Raw genomic sequence first — 22,110 nt, 5'->3', positions numbered from 1 at the left:
AACCTTGTGAACATTAAAATAATTTTTTTTTTTTATTATTTATTCATTTTTTTTTTTTTTCTATAATACTTTTCACCCTTCTAAAATTCTCTTCTTTCTAACAAATATATAACCAATAAAAAAAAATCATTAACCATCGTTAAACCACAAATAATGAAATTTTCACTTCACGTATAACCAATTAAAAAAATCGATAACATGTGTTAACCCACAAATAATGAAACTTTCATTTGTAGAAAGTACGGGTGCTGACATATGAACGAAGAATTGAGATGAGCGTCGATTCAATCTTTTTTCGCACGGAAGCTTAGTTAAAAAAACATAATCTTTTTCCACCCTTATGAAATTCTCTTCTTTCTAACAAATATATAACCAATAAAAAAAAATCATTAACCATCGTTAAACCACAAATAATGAAATTTTCACTTCACGTATAACCAATTAAAAAAATCGATAACATGTGTTAAACCACAAATAATGAAACTTTCATTTGTAGAAAGTACGGGTGCGGACATATGAACGAAGAATTGAGATGAGCGTCGATTCAATCTTTTTTCGCACGGAAGCTTAGTTAAAAAAACATAATCTTTTTTCGCACGGAAGCTTAGTTAAAAAACATGATCCAGCTCATAAATTGAAAAGTTAAATAAACCATGGTATTCGAACATAAATAAATAAATAAAGGTAAGGACTGGGAAGGTTTTTGGATTCCAGATTTCCAAAAACAATTAAAAAAAACGAAATTCCGAACAGATATTCAGGTCCGTGAATTTCTGTAAACCTGCGAGAGTTTAACTAACTTCAAGTAAAGGGTGTTTTACTATCTGCAAACAAACCATCAAAGCGTGCTTTACTAACCTCAAGCAAACAATCAAGGTCCACCTCATTCGCCGAGGATTCGCCCATTTCCCTCGGCCGGGAGGGTTATTCATACGAGGTGTGCTTTATTTCAGAACCAATGTAGTGTTTTGTTGTTCCGAAGATTATCAGAAGGATTGTCCCTTCACAAACTACAATAAGTGAGCTATTGATTTTATTGAATTAATCGAGACTGTAAAAATGTGGGCAACATTAATTGAATTGCATGCAAATGATTAATTGAGGCACAAAATCAGAGGGCTTTTGGTGAAATGAAATTATAAGAAACTCTCCGGCAATGTTTTTTTACATGCGCTGTATACAATGGGCATTACCTTGGGATTTTTTTGCCTCTTATAGTCCTTGGTATCATATTCGATAGGCATTTGGGCTTCTACTACAAATGCGTTCCGAGATTGACCCTTATGCGTCAATAGAATGGCCTGTTAATATTATTTTTTAGAATGATAGATTCCATGTCCTCGGGAGCTTTTTTAAAAACATTTATTATTCAAGGTCTTACTAAGTTGTCAAGCTCGCTAGAAATCTTTATTTTTCTTTTGTTTAGTTTACAAGTTGTCAAGGTTGCTAGGATCTCGTAGAGGACTTGTTTTTTGGAAGGACTGATTGCGATGGAAGTTTGTGTATTATACTTCTCTGAGTATATTAATATCAAAATCCATGAAACAGGCCATCATGGGGGAAGAGAGACGCCAAGAAATGATGCAGAATTTGTTTGGAGAAGACCAATCAGAGGATGAAGTAGACTCCGAGCAAGAAGCTGTTCGACAATCAGCATATGTTTCCGTGAGTTAATCTGCACCTACAAATTATTATCATACTCATTATTTGTTCCTGTGTTCCTGTAGTCTGTCGAATGCTCAAAATGTGGGGTGATATTAGAGAAAGCTCCTGTGCTATCAGGGATTGGAAATCCGAGAAATGCTTTGTTTGAACCATATTAAAGTTTTATGGACTTGGATTTAGAGACCTAATAAATGCCAATATTAACTTCTGGGATTTGACAGAGGTCTGAAATCTGCAATTTATTTTCCTTTTCAATTCATATAATATCATATCTTCCCCTCTATGCTTTGCTTATCACGTGTAACTGAGCCTGATGGATTTGCTTCTGGTAATGTAACTTGCATCATAGGATGAAGGCGAAGGGGAAGCTGAAGGCCAAGCTGACGTTGAAGGGGAAGGGGAAGTTGATGTTGAAAGTGAAGGAGAAAGAGCAGATACCGAACCCGAAAGAGAAGAGAGTGAAGAAAAAATGGTTAGAAGCTCACCAGAAAGAGATACTAGCGATCAAAGGGTTGAGAGTGAAGGAAAGGAAGCAGAGAGTGATGCAGAAGGATATGATGCAAGAGAGGCAACCAGTAGAAGACAAGAAATCAGTCTAAGTGTCTCTGAAAGATCTCATGAACAAAAAGATCTAGAGGATGAGGATGGAGAAGTTGAACAAGTCAGAGAACTAAGGTGATTCAAGTCTTGCACATTTCAATTTAGCATATATTTAATGTCGCTACTGTTACTGTCTGCCTAATCATCTGGTGGAGGAAGCCGTTTTTTAAATCGTATGCCTCCAGCTTTTGTAGGAAGAAGATATTATAGTAGGCTAAAACTTATTCCTTTTGTTTTGCTTCCTTTCTGTCTGAGTCCAGACATGTTTCTCATCTATCCAGGTATTTGGTTATCCATATAACAAGAGCTGGTGCAGGTTGTCATTTTTGATAAGTCACTATAATGTAACAATGAACTAGATTCAAGTACATTGCTAGATGTCTCTGGTTGCTATATTGAATTTATGCAGAACTCAACTTGATTTAATCAGGACATTTTCTTTCCTTCTAGTATAAAGGCTAGATTTTCATCTGGACATTGTGTTTTACTAGTTAGAATAACTATTTCTTATTTATATTGTGATCCAAAATCAGACATGAATAAATCACTTCATTTTGTTTCTATGACATAAATTTTATTTTCTTTGTGGAACTCAGTGATCAAGGTGATGGTCACCACGTAACTCGTTCAGCAGCAGATATGCGTGATGTTTTTGGTTATTCTGATGAGGAAGAACAACCAGAATATGCTGCTCAGCATAGTCCAGAGCAAAGTGCGGGTGTAAGTACAAAGATGTTCAACTCATGATAGAAATATAATCAAATATTATATTCAATCATTGTTAGAACATGATGAGTAAGGATTGTCTCCACTTTTGTTTAATAATGTTTCTTATAGGTTAAAGTCTAGACTGATTGGAACTGTTTGGCCAGCACTCCCATTGACACGTCTTATTTCTATAATACCATATTTATTTTCATCACTAAACTGCATGGTGGTATAAATAATGTTTAATGAAATTGATTTCTTTATTAATTTGCAGAGGGCTGCTTCAGAGGAGGGAGGAAGTGAACAAAGGGGATTACATCCGGAAGATATAATACACGATGAAGTGGATCAGTATGAATCAGAAGAAGAACAACAATACGAGCAAAGGCAAAAAGAGAAACCAGTAGGTCCTCCCTTAGAGCTGGAGTTTCCATTACGCCCACCTCCAGGTCAACCAGACAAGGTGAATCATCAGAGATGTTTTGTCAGGCATAAATTTTACCTAGTCCAGTAGGTCCTCCCTTAGAGCTGGAGTTTCCATTACGCCCACCTCCAGGTCAACCAGACAAGGTGAATCATCAGAGATGTTTTGTCAGGCATAAATTTTACCTAGTCCAGATTTTCACCTTTTGTGCAACTTGGATCCACTTTTCTTCTCTTGTGCTTGGAAATTCAAAAGTGGATGCAGTTCATGGACTGTGCACCGCTATTCAAAATACTTGGAGTTTTATCAACAACAGTGGTCATTTTCACATTAATCTTTTATATTGGTCTCTTTAAGAGGCAGTCAAAATCCACTGGCTTTTATTTTTTAATTAAAGTGTTGTACTGTTCTTCTCTGTTACAACAACAGCAGATGTCTGTGTCACTGTAGACAACTAAGATCTGTTATAGGTTTTTATTTTGAACAAACTTCCTCTTATCATGGTTGAGGTTAATGTTCCCATATTTAGCTTTATGAGGTATCCATTAGCACAAGCCATTTTGGTGACTTTTTAGCTAAGCAGCTGCGAATGGGAGGTATCTATTCTTCCAAAGTCACCCAGGACTTGCACCTGGCCCCAACTGCTGTTGCGTGTAGTTGCTTGTGTCCACAAGTGCGAGTGCTAGCATGTCACAGGAAGGACTTGAAATCTGAATGAACATCAAATACTTAAATGATCACCACAAGAAATTCTCAACAGAAGACACCATAAGGTTGTGTTGCTCAACAATTTGTAGAATGACTAAACTCTATTCAGCTGAAAACATGCAACACAACAATTACTTAATGTCAAAACATCATAACAATACTCTGACAATACAGCTCTTGGGCTCATAACAATGCTTTCTCACACTTTATGCTATAATAAGTGATGGAAGGACATAGAGATCAGTGCTAAATCCAACGGCAATGAGGTGAAGGAGAAAACCCTCCAAGGAGTTGGCTTATTTCCTTCAGGAATTAGGATTTGAGACTAGAACCACAAGGCTAAACAATCTCTCAACCAAATAACATCTACAATGAACATAAGGTCTACAAGAAGGGGCTTCAATGGAAGGCAACCTTCACCATCCAAAGTCAACTATGACTTGATGAAATCGCGTAATACTTCAACCAAGGAACCACAAGGAAGAGCAAAGCATGGTATTAAATGTTCATCAAATTAATAAAGGAAGAATGCAGACAAAACATAAACTTCTTCCTTCCAAGTGATAAAGTTATCCTTCAATGGATTGATCTTGAAAGGCTCATAGAAGATTTGAACGTTCCACCTTTAATTTTCATGCACCAAAATAAAATCATGTAGGAAAAGCTTCAATAGTTGACAACATTCATCCATAAAGAAAGAACCCTTAACACCATAAATGCTCCAGGAAAGATATATTGATTAGGCTTCAATAAGGGAGAGCTCTCCAAGATCCAACCATGAGTACAATTAAGGAAGTGCATTTGTTATATAAATGATGCTAAACTTCCTTTACAATAAAATAATATTATATCTCATGATTCCTTAGGTCTAGCTTAGTGTTGGAGGTAAGCCTTACCTCTGCTGAAGATGATATCATATCCCTTGTCCTCAAGGTTAGCTATCAAAACAAGATTCTGCCTCAATCCTGGAACATAGAGAACATCTCTAAGATTAAAAGGATTACTTGACTCCCTCTGAAAATTGACAGTACTAACTCCTCTAGCTGCATATTGACCATCATCTCCTAGCTCAATCTGAAACTGCATGTCCTTCTCCTTCAGGTGGCTGAAACTCTTCTTGTTCCCGGTCATGTGGAAGGATGCTTTTGAATCAATATACCATATATTGCTATTTTTCGAGCTTGCCATGCAAGCTATCAATGAAATATTTTTCTCAAACTGGGAAAAAATGCATTTACCTTTGCTGATGCAACTATATGATCCTTACTAGACTCCTTCCGTTTAGGACACTTAGTGGCATAGTGTCCAAACTCATGGCAATGGAAGCACTTGATCTTGCTGTAGAAATTTCTGTTTTCACACCCCGGTTTTCAGTTTCTCCTTATTTCTCCCATGTAGTTAAATGCCCATTCCCATAACCATACATTTAACAGACTGAAAAAAATAAAAATTGCTGAAAACACAAATTCTGGAAATTTTTCAGAATGCTGGAAATTGCAGAATTAAAAATCAGCAATCAAAAACAGCGATTAAAACACATTAAAACACTGATATTTTTGGTCAACGTGACCCTGGAAAAACCCCCTGCAACTCTTGGGGAAAACCAGTTTGAGAACTCTTCTTTATTTCTGAAAATTACCTTTTTACAGTGAGAATTATTCAGCAAAAAATCAACAAACAAATTTACAACTTATCTCCTTTCCCGTGCCTCATAGCAATCTGGAAATTACAGCAAACAGGACAACAATAAATGCTGTACGGCCTCCATTTTGTGTGCAGAAAAATCAGCAAACTGCTCCTCGATTTTTGTGCAAAAATCTGCCTTTCACTATGTGCTGAATCAGCTGTACAAATCTGCTCAACTGCTGCCTTGGAATGTGTGCCAAGCTGCTGTCTCCTTCTCCTCTCTGCTCAGAAATCTCTCTTGCTCTCTTGCTCTCCTTCTCCCAATCTGCTCATGAAAGAATGAATGATCTTTTCTTCCTTTTCCTCCTTTAATATAACTCCAAGTGACTTTTGGGTGATCCAAGTGACTTTTGGGTGATTTCTAAATCCAATGGCTGAAATAGATTTAGATCAATGGCTGAGATTAAATGCTCATTTGAATCTCACTTTTTATTTTTTAATTCACCCCACTTTAATAAAGACCCACTTAGTCATTTATTTCCAAAGTCACTTTTCCTTTCTAATTTTTCATTTACTTTAAAATTAGACTTAGTAACTTTATCACTTAAAGTCACTTTTAAATTAGATTTAACTTTATAAAATTATAAAGTCACTTTAGGAGAAATTAAATTCTTTTGGACACTTTTACCTAGGCCAAAGATCAAAGCCTAAGGGAACCACCTGTCCTCCGGTACCAAATTTCAACACTCCCTCTTACCGAGGAAGGTGTTCCTCACCACACCCATCTTGTCTCTGAAGTAGACATGCTTGCCCCGTGGTAAGGCTTTGGTAAGGATATCTGCAACCTGCTCATCAGTGGAAATATACTCAAGCTTCACAGCTCCCTTCTGAATATAGTCTCTGATGAAATGATATCTGATGCCGATATGCTTTGACCTGTCATGAAATACTGGATTCTCCGTGAGTTTAATGCAACTCTGATTATCACAGTAAATCACTGAAGGTCTCAACGGCTGACCAAATAAGCCAAACAACATTTTGCGAAGCCAGATAGCCTCACAACTAGCTAGACTGACTGCCATATACTCTGCTTTCGCTGAACTCAGTGCTACTGACTGCTGCTTCCCACTGAACCATGACACTACTGCTGAACCCAACCCAAAACAGCACCCTGAAGTGCTCTTCCTATCAGAAGCACAACCTGCCCAATCAGAATCAGTGTATCCTGCCAATCTCACTCCATCTCCCTGCCTGTAGTTCAGACCATAATCCACTGTCCCCTGCAAGTACCGCAAAATGTGTTTTGCAGCCACCCAGTGAACTTTCCTAGGCTCACACATAAACTGACTCATCGTGTTGACTGCAAAACAGATATCTGGTCTAGTGTTGATCAAATACATCAAGGAACCAATCAGCTGCCTGTACAATGTGGGATCCACCAACTCGGAATCCGAAGCATGAAGCTTCTTCCAGTTGGTGATCATCGGTGTCGACATGGGTCTACAATCCTCCATGTGGAATCTGCTAAGGATGTCCACAATATACTTCCCCTGCCCCAGGAAGAAATGCCCCTCCTCCTGCCACACCTCCAAACCCAAAAAGTAATGCATCAAGCGGATGTCCTTCATCTCAAACTCCACCGCAAGATCTCTCTTGCAGTGCTCTATGAGTCTCTCTGCACCTGTAATGATCAAGTCATCCACATACAGCACCAGAATGAGAGGCTCCTCACTAATCACAATAAAGTAAAGGTTCGGATCTGCCTCACTCTTTGTGAAACCCATCCCCTGCAAGTATGTATCTATCCTGGAGTACCAAGCTCTGGGAGCTTGCTTCAGGCCATAAAGGGCCTTCTTCAATCTGCACACATGGGACTCCTTTCCATGCACCTCAAAGCCCTGTGGCTGCTCAATGTACACCTCCTCCTGTATGAAGCCATTGAGAAATGCGGTCTTCACATCCATCTGGTGGATCTTCCAACCCATCTCTGCTGCTATCGATATAATGGAGCGGATCGAAGTATATCGAGCCACGGGAGCGAAGGTCTCCTCATAATCAACTCCCTCTACCTGGGAGAACCCTCTAGCCACAAACCTCGCTTTGAATTTCTCAATGCTGCCATCTGGAAGTAACCACGGATTTGCCCTCAGGCCTCGGCACCACCTCCCAAACATCATTCTTCATGATAGAAGAATACTCCTCCTGCATGGCCTCTCTCCAGACCTGCTGGCTAGCTGCCTTCTCATAGCTAGAAGGCTCAGAGTCAAGGATGCTGGTAACCGTCGCCATATAGCTACAAAACCTCTCAGGTGGTCTACTCTCTCTGACCAGCCTCTTCGGCTCAGCAACAGATGTGGCATCTCTCAAGGTGTCATGAAGCCACTTGGGCTTCCTCTTCCCTGAGCGCACTTCTCCCACTGGAGAATGAAACTCCTCCTCCTCATCATCATCAGTAGCCTGAACTCCTGACTGTCTGTCTGCTGTCCTCCTGCCTGCACCTGAACTTGTAGAAGCTGAGGTACCGTCACCCGTGTGAACTGTCCATCAGTGGACTCCCTAGTGAACTGCTCTGTGAATTGCTCTGCATGCTGCCCGGAGCACCACCCCTCTGGCTCGGCGAGCCACTGCTCACTGATGGACCTGACATCCTCATAGATGTACCTCCGGATCCTCCTGATCCCTGCCCACTGGATCCCTGCCACTGACTCAACTGCTGCTGAGGGTCTGGCTGATCCAGATACTCTAACTCCCGTGACCTCCTAAAGGCCCTGTCCTCCTCGAACTTCACATCCCGTCTGACAACAACTCTCCTCTGTGCAGGAATGTAAATCCAAAAGGCCTTTGAGGTCTCACTGTAGCCCACAAAGATACTCTTCTCTGCGGTGGGCTTTAGTTTGGTCCTCTTCTCCTTGGGTATATAGGAGTATGTTATGCATCCAAAGATATGAAGATGACCAATATCAGGCTTCTTCCCAGAGAAAGCCTCCTCCGGAGTCATGTGCCCCAAGGCATGATGCGGACTCCTGTTCTGCAAGTAAATAGCTGTGTTGCAGGCCTCTGCCCACAAGAACAATGACAACCCCTGATCATGTAACATGGCTTTGGCAGCCCCTATGATGGATCTGTTCTTCCTCTCTGCAACCCCGTTTTGCTGGGGGTTGTAAGGAACAGTGAACTCCCTCCTAATGCCTGCCTCCGCACAATAGTCAACAAACTCTCCAAGGGTGTACTCTCCTCCATTGTCCGACCTCAAGGACTTGATCTTTCGACCTGTCTGAGTCTCCACAAGAGCTCTGAACTCCTGAAACCGCTTGAAGACCTCACTCTTGGTCTTCAAAAAATAAATCCAGGTCCTCCTAGAGTGATCATCAATGAATAAAACATAGTACTCATATCCACTCAAGGAAACATGAGACATCCGACCGCTCACATCGGAATGAATCAAATCAAGTATCCCCGTCGCTCTGCTGTCACTGCTGGGAAAAGGGGATTTGGCAAACTTGCCCATCGCATAACCTCTGCAAGTATCAAAGTGATCAATACTGAAATCTGGCACACCTGTAGTGATCTCCCGCAATGTCCTCAAGGCTCCATGATACATATGTCCCATCCTGCGGTGCCAAATCTCCCACAGCTCAGAACTGCTAGCTCTGTTGTCGGTACTACTGCTCAATGCCAAAAGGGGTTGGAATGCAAACTTGTACACCTTTGCATGGCGTACACCTATCACTCTAGTTGAATCAGCTGGAGTGCCCCTGGGATACATCAACACCTGTCCTCCCCTGAACAGTACGTCATATCCTCTATCCTCCAAAGCTGAGACGGATATGAGGTTCTTCCTCATCCCTGGCACATAAAGAAACCTCTGACACCTTCAAGGGAGGTTTGGACTCCCTCTGAAATGTCACTGTCCCCACCCCGACTGCTCTAACAACTCTGTCATCACCGAGTACTACCTCAATATCAGTGCCACTCTCTGAAAGCTCTGAGAAGTACTCACGGACTCCTGTCATGTGACGCGAAGCCCCACTGTCCACATACCAGATACCTGAAGATGCTCCGCTAATCGAGGGAAAAGCATGCTCCCTCTGAACCTGTGTGGCAAGTGATCCTGCACTAGAGGACTCACACGTAGTGAACGCAAACTCTCGGTCAAAACGACCAGCAAAGTCCTTAATCTCTGCTGAAGCTGCCACGTTCTGGTTCTTCCCCTTCTTCTTCTTCTTCTCCGGACACACAACTGCATAGTGTCCCATCTTTTGACAATTCCAACACTTCACCTTGGAATAGTCCTTCTGTGTGTTCCCCTGTTTACCTTTACCTTTGCCTTTGCCCCCACCACTGCTTGTGGAAGCCTGCTTTTTTCCTTTGCCTTTCTTGCCTCCTGCCACCAGTGCTACGTCCTCATCCTGCTCAACTGGCTTGGCTGCCCCAAGCTGTCCTTTCCTGATCTCTGTCTGAATGCAATCATCCCAAAACCTCTCCCATGTGGGAAGGGTCTCACGTGCACAAACCCCATCAACAAAGTTCAACCATGAACGGGGGAGGCCATTCACTGCAATACGCACCAACTCAGTGGATGGAATGGCCTCTCCAATCGCTGCCAACTCATCTCTCACATTGGTAATCTTTGTGAGATATCCAGCTGCACTATCATTCCCCATCTTAATGTTCTTCAGCTTCTCCTTTAGGACCATCTTCCGGTTCTCATTGGTACTCTGGTAGAGATTGGACAATGCTGTCCACATCTCATGGGCATTGCTCTTTCCTTTCACATGAGGAATGCAATGGTCTTTGATTCCGTCTAGAATCAGCCTCTTACCCTTATTGTTCTTCTTTTTATACTCAGCCAACTAAGTAACATCAGTGGGCACAACAACAGGGTTCTGTGCGGTATGCACCATGATATCCCAGACTTCTGCCTCCTCAAAGATACTCTGCATTCTCTCCTTCCAAACACTGTAATTTATATGCCCATCCAGCCTATCTTCCACCCTCAATCCCAATGACATCCTGCTGTCCTAAAACTGAAAAAATAACACTGCTGTAGTAAAGATAAAACTGCTGTTTATGAAAAAATCAGCTTGCTGGAATTTTCTGAGTGAAAAATCAGCAACTGTAATTTTTCCTTTTGCTGTCCCAAACTGCCTTTCAGCACTCAAGCTTTGATACCATGTAGAAATTTCTGTTTTCCCACCTAGGTTTTCAGTTTCTCCTTATTTCTCCCATGTAGTTAAATGCCCATTCCCATAACCATACATTTAACAGACTGAAAAAAATAAATATTGCTGAAAACACAAATTCTGGAAATTTTTCAGAATGCTGGAAATTGCAGAATTAAAAATCAGCAATCAAAAACAGCCATTAAAACACATTAAAACACTGATATTTTTGGTCAACGTGACCCTGGAAAAACCCCCTACAACTCTTGGGGAAAACCAGTTTGAGAGCTCTTCTTTATTTCTGAAAATTGCCTTTTTACAGTGAGAATTATTCAGCAAAAAATCAGCAAGCAAATTTACAACTTATCTCCTTTCCCGTGCCTCACAGCAATCTGGAAATTACAGCAAACAGGACAGCAATAAATGCTGTACGGCCTCCGTTTTGTGTGCAGAAAAATCAGCAAACTGCTCCTCGATTTTTGTGCAAAAATCTGTCTTTCACTATGTGCTGAATCAGCTGTACAAATCTGCTCAACTGCTGCCTTGGAATGTGTGCCAAGCTGCTGTCTCCTTCTCCTCCCTGCTCAAAAATCTCTCTTGCTCTCTTGCTCTCCTTCTCCCAATCTGCTCATGAAAGAATGAATGATCTTTTCCTCCTTTAATATAACTCCAAGTGACTTTTGGGTGATTTCTAAATCCAATGGTTGAAATAGATTTAGATCAATGGCTGAGATTAAATGCTCATTTAAATCTCACTTTCTATTTTTTAATTCACCCCACTTTAATAAAGACCCACTTAGTCATTTATTTCCAAAGTCACTTTTCCTTTCTAATTTTTCATTTACTTTAAAATTAGACTTAGTAACTTTATCACTTAAAGTCACTTTTAAATTAGATTTAACTTTATAAAATTATAAAGTCACTTTAGGAGAAAAATTAAATTCTTTTGGACACTTTTCCCTAGGCCAAAGATCAAAGCCTAAGGGAACCACCTGTCCTCCGGTACCAAATTTCAACACTTGCTTAGATCCTTCTTCTTGCCCTTCTGATTGGACTTGGCCTCTCCTTGGTCCTTCTTGCCCTTGGCCTTACCTGCAAGAGCAAAATTCCAATGTTCCACGGGTCGGGTGCACACACCCCTCACACCCCATGTACCCAGGACAGGGGGGTGTTTGGGGGTGTGTTTCCCCATGCACCCCTTTTGGGGAGTCGTGGGGAGACACAGGGGGTGCGTTTCCTCTGTGTGTAGGACCCGACTCCCCAAAGGGGTGCTTTTGGGCGTCCCCCCCTCGAATTTGTCTAATAACACTCAATAATAAAATTTTTGAAAATTCACATTAAAAAACTTAAAAAAAAAAAATAAAACAAAACTTAAAAATAAAATATGAAAAATAAAACAAAACTAAAAATTAAAAAGTTAAAATTTACCGAGGTTAACTTACCTATTCATTTCCCAAAGTCTCTTGCTCGTCTTCGAGCTTTGCTGAGTGCTCTCTTGCTGTCGTCGAGCTGTGCTCTCTTGCCGCCATCGAGCTGTGCTCTCTTGCCCGCTGTCAAGCTGTGCTCTCTTGCCCGCCGTCGAGCTATGCTCTCCTGCTGTCGAGCTGTGCTCTCTTCCTTGCCATCAAGCTCTTCTAGAATGATGAATGATGAATTTAATTTTTAAATCAATGTAGATTATAGAATGATGAAAGATGAATGATATGGATCAATGTATTTGAATATTTCATTATTGAATCTCATGGTATGGATGAATGATGAGTATGTCATATGAATGATGTATGTATCAAAATGAATGATGAGGATGGATCAATGTATGTCATTATTTAATTTAATTATGAATTTAAATTTTATGTGTGGATGAATGTATTGCTATTAGTCTATTTATGCTTTCATTATTTTGTTATTTGTAACCCAGAGGAACCCAGTAGCTCGCTTGAAAAGTAACTACTAGTAGACCTCTGGGGAGCTACGATATGTCCTCCTCCCCGTAGACTGGGTCACAATAGGGGGGATTTGAATTTTGAACCTGGGTATTTAGAGTTTCATCGATTTCACATTTCTCGGATTAACCAATTGAGCCGCTCCCGGGACTATTTATGCTTTGTTAAGATAGTCTTCGGCAAAATCACATAACCAATCTTTTGTCAACGCGTTTCGAACCAACCAGTGTGGTTCATCGTCAGGACAAGTTGAAGAACCAATCTGGCTAAGCTAGATTAAATAGAGCGTGCAGAGACTCCAACAGCTATAATGCTAACGGCTAATTTGACCTAATGACCTAGTCAAACTACTAAAATAGTTAACTAATATTTCTAGAAATAGGTAAATAAAAGAATTCATTTGTTAATAATATTAATATTTTAATCATAATGATCATTATATAATTTATATTCAATGATTTAATATTATTCAATTATTATTTAAATAAAAGAATAATAAATTAATTTAAAAATAGATATATTATTAATATTATTTCGAATCTTAAGAGTATAATATTAATATTTTAATTATAAATGTTAGAATATAATATATATTCTAAATGATTTATTATTATATAATTATATTATCAAATAGTTATTATTAATAAATGGATATATTAAATAATTAAATTTTATTTGTTAGTTTAAAATAGATATATTATTAATAATATTTCAATTATTAAGAGAATCTATAGTATAATATTAATATTTTAATTATAGTGGTCATTATATAATATATATTAATTGATTTACTAATATTCAATTACTATTTAATTACACGTGCATGGTAATAAATCACTACTATTTTTTTTTATAACTAAGTTACATTAGGTAATTATGTAATGATTACTTAATGGTCCATTGGTAAGTTAGTTCTTCATTATTTTAAATATAATGGTCATTAAAATAATAAGCTATATAAATTAATATATGTTTATTAATACTAATTAGTTAGTAGTTATAGAGTATTAATAAACATATATTAATTTATATAACTTATTATTTTAATGACCATTGTATTTAAAATAATGAAGAACTAACTTACCAATGGACCATTAAGTAATCATTACATAATTACCTAATGTAACTTAGTTATAAAAAAAATAATAGTAGTGATTTATTACCATGCACGTGTAATTAAATAGTAATTGAATATTAGTAAATCAATTAATATATATTATATAATGACCACTATAATTAAAATATTAATATTATACTATAGATTCTCTTAATAATTGAAATATTATTAATAATATATCTATTTTAAACTAACAAATAAAATTTAATTATTTAATATATCCATTTATTAATAATAACTATTTGATAATATAATTATATAATAATAAATCATTTAGAATATATATTATATAATAACCTTTATAATTAAAATATTAATATTATACTCTTAAGATTCGAAATAATATTAATAATATATCTATTTTTAAATTAATTTATTATTCTTTTATTTAAATAATAATTGAATAATATTAAATCATTGAATATATATTATATAATGACCATTATGATTAAAATATTAATATTATTAACAAATGAATTCTTTTATTTACCTATTTCTAGAAATATTAGTTAACTATTTTAGTAGTTTGACTAGGTCATTAGGTCAAATTAGCCGTTAGCATTATAGCTGTTGGAGTCTCTGCACGCTCTATTTAATCTAGCTTAGCCAGATTGGTTCTTCAACTTGTCCTGACGATGAACCACACTGGTTGGTTCGAAACGCGTTGACAAAAGATTGGTTATGTGATTTTGCCGAAGACTATCTTAACAATGTTATGGATCACAGAAGTCTAAATTCCCTAACTATTTATGCTTTCATTATTGAATATGAACTTGAAATATCTATATATATATATATATATATATATATAAAATTAAAAATTATACACCTTGATGTCCACCTGCACCCCCGAAATTTCCCTAAAATTTGAGGGTACTCCCACACGCCTCCCTGCACCCGTGTCTCCCCACACCGGAGTCTTGGTGGAACATAGCAAAATTCTCCTCTTCCTTCTCAACCTTCGACCCCTTGCCATTGCTGCTCTCGAAAAGATTGAGTTTGAGCTACTCCTGAGTGAAATCACTTCACACGTGTTCCCAATTTGGCAGTTTATCTCGTTCAGTAATCCCTTGAACGAAGGTAGCCCACTCCTTGGTAAACTCGTTTATAGCAACCTGCACCAGTTCTCTGTCATCTGGTTTCTCCCCTATGGTTGCATGCTCATCATGAACGTTTTGGACTTTGGTGAGATAGGAAGTTACGTTCTCACCCTTTGCATCTTGGTTGTCCTCAACTTTTCCTTGAGAATCATTTTACGATTTTTGGAGGGATCTTCATATAACTTCACTACGACATCCCACATTTCCTTTGCGGTATCCTTACCAGAAACATGTAGAACTATATGATCCTGAACTCCATCTAGGATCATCATCTTGGCTTGGACATCTCCCTTTGGAACTGCCGTAACTAGTTTGGATCTAAAGGTTTTGCAATACCTTTTTCTGCATAATCTTTCAGTCCAAACTTGTCTAACAAGAATGACATCCAAACTTTCCAACACCAAAGTTCGAGGCGCCATCAAGTCTACCTTGATCTCTCAATTCTGTTGTGGCCATCTATCAAATCTTTCACTGCTTTGATACCATGTAGAAAATCCACGAAATTCTGCAACTGTTAATATGAACAATGTGAAACTAATTTCTTTTCATGCAGACACATAATTTCTCCACTTATTTTGCAGCGGAATAGGAACATAAATAAAGACACAATCACACAATTCAACAACACAATTTTTCTAGGGAACCCAACTGGGAAAGCCCTTTCCTTGCTTGAGAATTTTATTGATAGAAGAATGAGATATAAATCTCTTACAAAACAACTTTGTTTCAATAGAGAATACAATGATCTCCTTGCTTGAACTAAGCTTGAACAAATCTGCAAGACCCTTGATCTGCTTGCTTTCTTGCCTTGCCTGAATGAGCTCGAAATCCTTGCGCAAATCCTGGAAATAGCCTCCTATTTCCTAGCGCATAAGGAACTCCTATTTCTTAGGAATTTCCTCCTATTTCCTAGCGCATTCCCAAGGTAATTCTTCCCTCTATCAACTTGCACAAGCCTCCTACTCGACTTGCTCTCTCACAAGCTCACACACAAAACTCGTGCTCAAGAATGAATACAATTGTGCCTTCGTTCCTCCTTATAAGCAATTCAAATGGCTGAATTTGACAAAGTATATTATAGGAAATTGATTTTGTGATTGATGCGTTAATTGAGTTGAACTAACTCATGCAACTAGTCTCATCCCAATTCTAGAACTTGAGATTCAATCACTTGTCCTTTACCCAAATTAACTCACACTAGAAGACAATAAACTCGGCCTTCCACTTTTGTACATTAGTTAATTGTTTCATAACTCATTCTAACTTTTAGGAACAAATCATAAATTATAGGAATTCGTCTAACTTATAGGGAACTCGAACACGTCAAGGAGAAACTAGTTGAGGTCCATTTGATTAAGGCATAAATCAGGGAACCTTTCTCGCTACTATTTTCAACAATCTTCAAGCCACCTCATAAAAAGTGCAAATCGATCCTCCAAAATAGTGACTTAAAGCCTCCAAATGGGGCTGCTCTTCCAAAACAGCTCCATAAAGGTGTAATATGATGCTTCATTACCTTCAAAATAGGTCTAAATTGAGTGCCCATAGTCACATATTAGGTCAAGGGATCTCCATGAAGCATGGAGATGATTTTCCAAGTCAAAAATTAGCCATGAAACCCTCAAACAGCCATATTGACATCCAAATACAATGGGGTCGATCTTTAAGTTTGTCTCATTAGTCTTCAAGTTGTTATGTCCACACCATCCTAATTGTTTGAGGTAAGTGCCACATCTTCTCTCCAAGCATTGATACTTCAAAAAGTTACCTAAGTGAACCATACATGTCATCCAAGTTACCCCATAGTTGTCATAGTCTCTCATGAGACAGGTTGGCCCTCATAAATAATGAAATGAGGCTCAAAGATGCAATTTCGGAAGAGCACTCTTCACTCTTCCACATAGCATGTGATATGGATGTCCATGTATGCATGTATAGCCCAAAAATACTTTGGAAGGTGTGACTGAAGCCTCGGGATATGTGAGCTGCCTTGAAAAAGGTGAAGGTGCCCAGGAATCAGAATGAAACCAGCAGTCCAAAGAATGCATTGCCACATCAACAAAGCACTCCTGTTCATCAACATGCATCCACGAAATTCCGCAACAGCTAATATGAACAATGTGAAACTAATTTCTTTTCATACAAACACATAATTTCTCCACTTATTTTGCAGCGGAATAGGAACAGAAATAAAGACACAATCACACAATTCAACAACACAATTTTTCTCTGGAACCCAATTGGGAAAGCCCTTTCCTTGCTTGAGAATTTTATTGATAGAAGAATGAGCAATAAATCTCTTACAAAACTACTTTGTTTCAATAGAGAATACAATGATCTCCTTGATTGAACTAAGCTTGAACAAATCTGCAAGACCCTTGATCTGCTTGCTTTCTTGCCTTCCCTGAACGAGCTTGAAATCCTTGCGTAAATCCTGGAAATAGCCTCCTATTTCCTAACGCACAAGGAACTCCTATTTCGTAGGAATTTCCTCCTATTTCCTAGCGCATTCCCAAGGCAATTCTTCCCTTTATCAACTCGCACAAGCCTCCTGCTTGACTCGCTCTCTCACAAGCTCACACACAAAACTCGTGCTCAAGAATGAATACAATTGTGCCTTCGTTCCTCCTTATAAGCAATTCAAATGGCTAAATTTGACAAAGTATATTATAGGAAATTGGTTTTGTGATTGATAAGTTAATTGATTTGAACTAACTCATGCAACTCGTCTCATCTCAATTCTAGAACTTGAGATTCAATCACTTGTCCTTTTCCCAAATTAACTCACACTAGAAGACAATAAACTCGGCCTTCCACTTTTGTACATTAGTTAATTGCTTCATAACTCATCCTAACTTTTAGGAACAAATCATAAATTATAGGAATTCGTCTAACTTATAGGGAACTCAAGCACGTCAAGGAGAAACTAGTTGAGGTCCCTTTGATTAAGGCACAAATCAAGGAACCTTTCTCGCTACTATTTTCAACAATCTTCAAGCCACCTCATAAAAAGTGCAAATCGATCCTCCAAAATAGTGACTTAAAGCCTCCAAATGGGGCTGCTTTTCCAAAACAGCTCCATAAAAGGTGTAATATGATGCTTCATTACCTTCAAGATAGGTCTAAATTGTGTGCCCATAGTCATATCTTAGGTCAAGGGATCTCCATGAAGCATGGAGATGATTTTCCAAGTCAAAAATTAGCCATGAAACCCTCAAACAGCCATATTGACATCCAAATACAATGGGGTTGATCTTTAAGTTTGGCTCATTAGTCTTCAAGTTGTTATGTCCACACCATCCTAATTGTTTGAGGTAAGTGCCGCATGTTCTCTCCAAGCATTGATACTTCAAAAAGTCACCTAAGTGAACCATACATGTCATCCAAGTTACCCCATAGTTGTCATAGTCTCTCATGAGACAGGTTGGCCCTCATAAATAATGAAAGGAGGCTCAAAGATGCAATTTTGGAAGAGCACTCTTCACTCTTCCACATAGCATGTGATATGGATGTCCATGTATGCATGTATAGCCCAAAAATACTTTGGAAGGTGTGACTGAAACCTCGGGATATGTGAGCTGCCTTGAAAAAGGTGAAAATGCCCAGGAATTAGAATGAAACCAGCAGTCCAAAGAATGCATTGCCACATCAACAAAGCACTCCTGTTCATCAACATGCATCCACGAAATTCTGCAACAGCTAATATGAACAATGTGAAACTAATTTCTTTTCATACAAACACATAATTTCTCCACTTATTTTGCAGCGGAATAGGAACAGAAATAAAGACACAATCACACAATTCAACAACACAATTTTTCTAGGGAACCCAACTGGGAAAGCTCTTTCCTTGCTTGGAGCAATAAATCTCTTACAAAACTACTTTGTTTCAATAGAGAATACAATGATCTCCTTGATTGAACTAAGCTTGAACAAATCTGCAAGACCCTTGATCTGCTTGCTTTCTTGCCTTGCCTGAACGAGCCCGAAATCCTTGCGTAAATCCTGGAAATAGCCTCCTATTTCCTAGCGCACAAGGAACTCCTATTTCGTAGGAATTTCCTCCTATTTCCTAGCGCATTCCCAAGGCAATTCTTCCCTCTATCAACTCGCACAAGCCTCCTGCTTGACTCGCTCTCTCACAAGCTCAAACAGAAAACTCGTGCTCAAGAATGAATACAATTGTGCCTTTGTTCCTCCTTATAAGCAATTCAAATGGCTAAATTTGACAAAGTATATTATAGGAAATTGGTTTTGTGATTGATAAGTTAATTGATTTGAACTAACTCATGCAACTCGTCTCATCTCAATTCTAGAACTTGAGATTCAATCACTTGTCCTTTTCCCAAATTAACTCACACTAGAAGACAATAAACTCGGCCTTCCACTTTTGTACATTAGTTAGGAGCAAATCATAACTCATTGCTTCATAACTCATCCTAACTTTTAGGAGCAAATCATAAATTATAGGAATTCGTCTAACTTATAGGGAACTCGAGCATGTCAAGGAGAAACTCGTTGAGGTCCCTCTGATTAAGGCACAAATCAAGGAACCTTTCTCGCTACTATTTTCAACAATGTTCAAGCCACCTCATAAAAAGGCAAATCGATCTTCCAAAATACTGACTTAAAGCCTCCAAATGGGGCTGCTCTTCCAAAACAGCTCCATAAAGGTGTAATATGATGCTTCATTACCTTCAAAATAGGTCTAAATTGAGTGCCCATAGTCATATCTTAGGTCAAGGGACCTCCATGAAGCATAGAGATGATTTTCCAAGTCAAAAATTAGCCATGAAACCCTCAAACAGCCATATTGACATCCAAATACAATGGGGTTGATCTTTAAGTTTGGCTCATTAGTCTTCAAGTTGTCATGTCCACACCATCCTAATTGTTTGAGGTAAGTGCCACATCTTCTCTCCAAGCATTGATACTTCAAAATGTCACCTAAGTGAACCATCCATGTCATCCAAGTTACCCCCATAGTTGTCATGGTCTCTCAAGAGACAGGTTGGCCCTCATAAATAATGAAAGGAGGCTCAAAGATGCAATTTTGGAAGAGCACTCTTCACTCTTCCACGTAGCATGTGATAAGGATGTCCATGTATGCATATATAGCCCAAAAATACTTTGGAAGGTGTGACTGAAACCTCGGGATATATGAGCTGCCTTGAAAAAGGTGAAAATGCCCAGGAATCAAAATGAAACCAGCAGTCCAAAGAATGCATTGCCACATCAACAAAGCACTCCTGTTCATCAACATGCATTTGGATACCTCTGTTAAGGAGAGGAGTAGCAGGCTGTAGCTGATTACTTCTGTGTTTCCTGTTGAGAATGGTGTAAGCTTCAGTTTTAGCCACGATCAATATCATATTGTAATCAATATATTATGTATTTCTAGGATTGGACAAACCAGACCTAGTCAACATTCATTTATTGTATTTCTAGGTTTGATTATGGCTGCTGACCTAGTCAATGTGGGCCCATAACTGCTCTTGGGAAAAATGGTCTACTCTTCAATGGTGTATATATATTATATACACAACTCTCATTTATAATTTCAGATATCTTGTGATCACTCATTCTCTCCTTATATAAGTAATTTACTCTACAGGCAACATAAACTAAGTCACCAGGTTTGAGTTCGAGTTCGAGTTCGAGGACCATGAAATTCGAATAAAGTTCGGCAACTAAAATTTTGTCGATAAAATTCGACATATAGAAATTCGAAAAAAAAAATGTATATTAAAGACAGATATATCATATGCATATGAGAAATGGTATGGCAACTTCAAATGCGTTTAAAGTCTTGATTTAGAAACAGTACAAACTGCTTTATTTCTGTTATTGACAATTGTCATTGGTGATTATCAATCGACCTACCACTGGACCACAGCCCTGCTTACAAAAACTAAATTGTTATGCAACCAGATTTGTACCAGTAAATTCTCCTCATATCACTGATTTGACTTAGTAACCTCTGCCCATGTTACTGATCTGAATCAGTGACGGTCAAACATGTCCTTGTTATTTAGTATTATGGTAGTTTGCTTCATTTTAGTTTAGCGAATCATGGATGGAGTCATGGGTGCCTATTGAATCTTTCTTGCAGTTGCAGATTGAATATGGACAGTTTAACAACTTTAATTCTGCCTACTAAATAAATGAGAGGAAAGTCAATAAATGTAAACCCTGGAAATCCTACAACATGCCTGGCTTTTAGGCACAAACAACTTCATGTTGAAATTTACTTTCAGTTTATTTCATATTAAATAGGGGGCAGTTTAACAACTTTAATGCTGCCTTTAAATAAACGGAAGAGGGGACAATAAATATAATCTTGAAAAAGCTGCTTCTTTGCCTGTAAATTTGTAGTTAATCATGTTTTCGTCTATAGCTGTTTCTGTTCTGTTTTAGAATAACTGAACTACGTATCCGGTATCGCCTATCGCCGATCGGTATGGAGACTGGACAGCGTTCTGAAGCTTCAGATCCAGGAGTCGGTATGGAGACTGGTAAACACAAGCCCTTACAAGTTACGAGTCGTGAAGTCTGCTGAGTGACGAGTCTGGACCGCCGGCGCCAATGAAACAATGAAACAATGAAACCCAAACAGGAACAATAAAACCCGCGGGCGCGCGAAAAAAAAAACGAATTTAATGGAATTTCAACGAATTTAAACGAATTTCATGCGATTTTGTTCGACAAAAAATCGAATTCGACTTGAAATTCGAGTTCGCCATTAAATTCGGCGAACTCGAACGAATATGTTCGTTTGCCAATGAAAATCGCCGAATTTCGAATTTAATGGATAAAATTCGGCGAATCTGGTGACTTAGAACATAAAGTGGTGCTCTATTATTCATGTGTTATTTTTCTTCCTAGTGCATTTTCTTTTCATTATGTTTTTCTAGCGCACTTGTGCTTTCTTTCTCTAGAGCACTTCTGCTGGCTTATTTTTGCTTTAATGCAGCATTAGGGTTTCCTAGTTGGTTTCATTTGGTCCTTGCTCTCTCTTGCAATTCTCGATATTTTTTGGTTGATCTGCTCAACTTGG

General features: G+C 38.4%; 1 protein-coding gene across 2 annotated transcripts in view; it reads left to right on the top strand.

The window, feature by feature from the left end:
- Nucleotides 1-659: 659 nt before the first annotated feature.
- LOC149244799 (protein LEO1 homolog) overlaps nucleotides 660-22,110 on the top strand; it is a 76,764-nt gene continuing 55,313 nt past the window's right edge. Inside the window, exons 1-5 of one of the 2 annotated variants that reach the window (XM_089375005.1) lie at nucleotides 660-937; nucleotides 1,549-1,665; nucleotides 2,015-2,340; nucleotides 2,862-2,985; nucleotides 3,248-3,436. In XM_089375005.1, the coding sequence (XP_089231131.1) occupies nucleotides 1,555-1,665; nucleotides 2,015-2,340; nucleotides 2,862-2,985; nucleotides 3,248-3,436 (750 nt within the window). In that variant the 5' untranslated portion in view covers nucleotides 660-937; nucleotides 1,549-1,554. The remainder of the gene's footprint in view (nucleotides 938-1,548; nucleotides 1,666-2,014; nucleotides 2,341-2,861; nucleotides 2,986-3,247; nucleotides 3,437-22,110) is intronic. The other variant, XM_089375004.1, reaches the window with a different exon arrangement.

This window comes from Pinus tabuliformis, chromosome 8 (genome assembly GCF_031772625.1).
Source record: "Pinus tabuliformis cultivar Carrire ecotype Pingquan chromosome 8, CPIR1, whole genome shotgun sequence".
Classification (NCBI taxonomy): domain Eukaryota; kingdom Viridiplantae; phylum Streptophyta; class Pinopsida; order Pinales; family Pinaceae; genus Pinus; species Pinus tabuliformis.
Note: the sequence above shows the minus strand (reverse complement) of the source record. Positions and strands in the feature narration are given on the sequence as shown.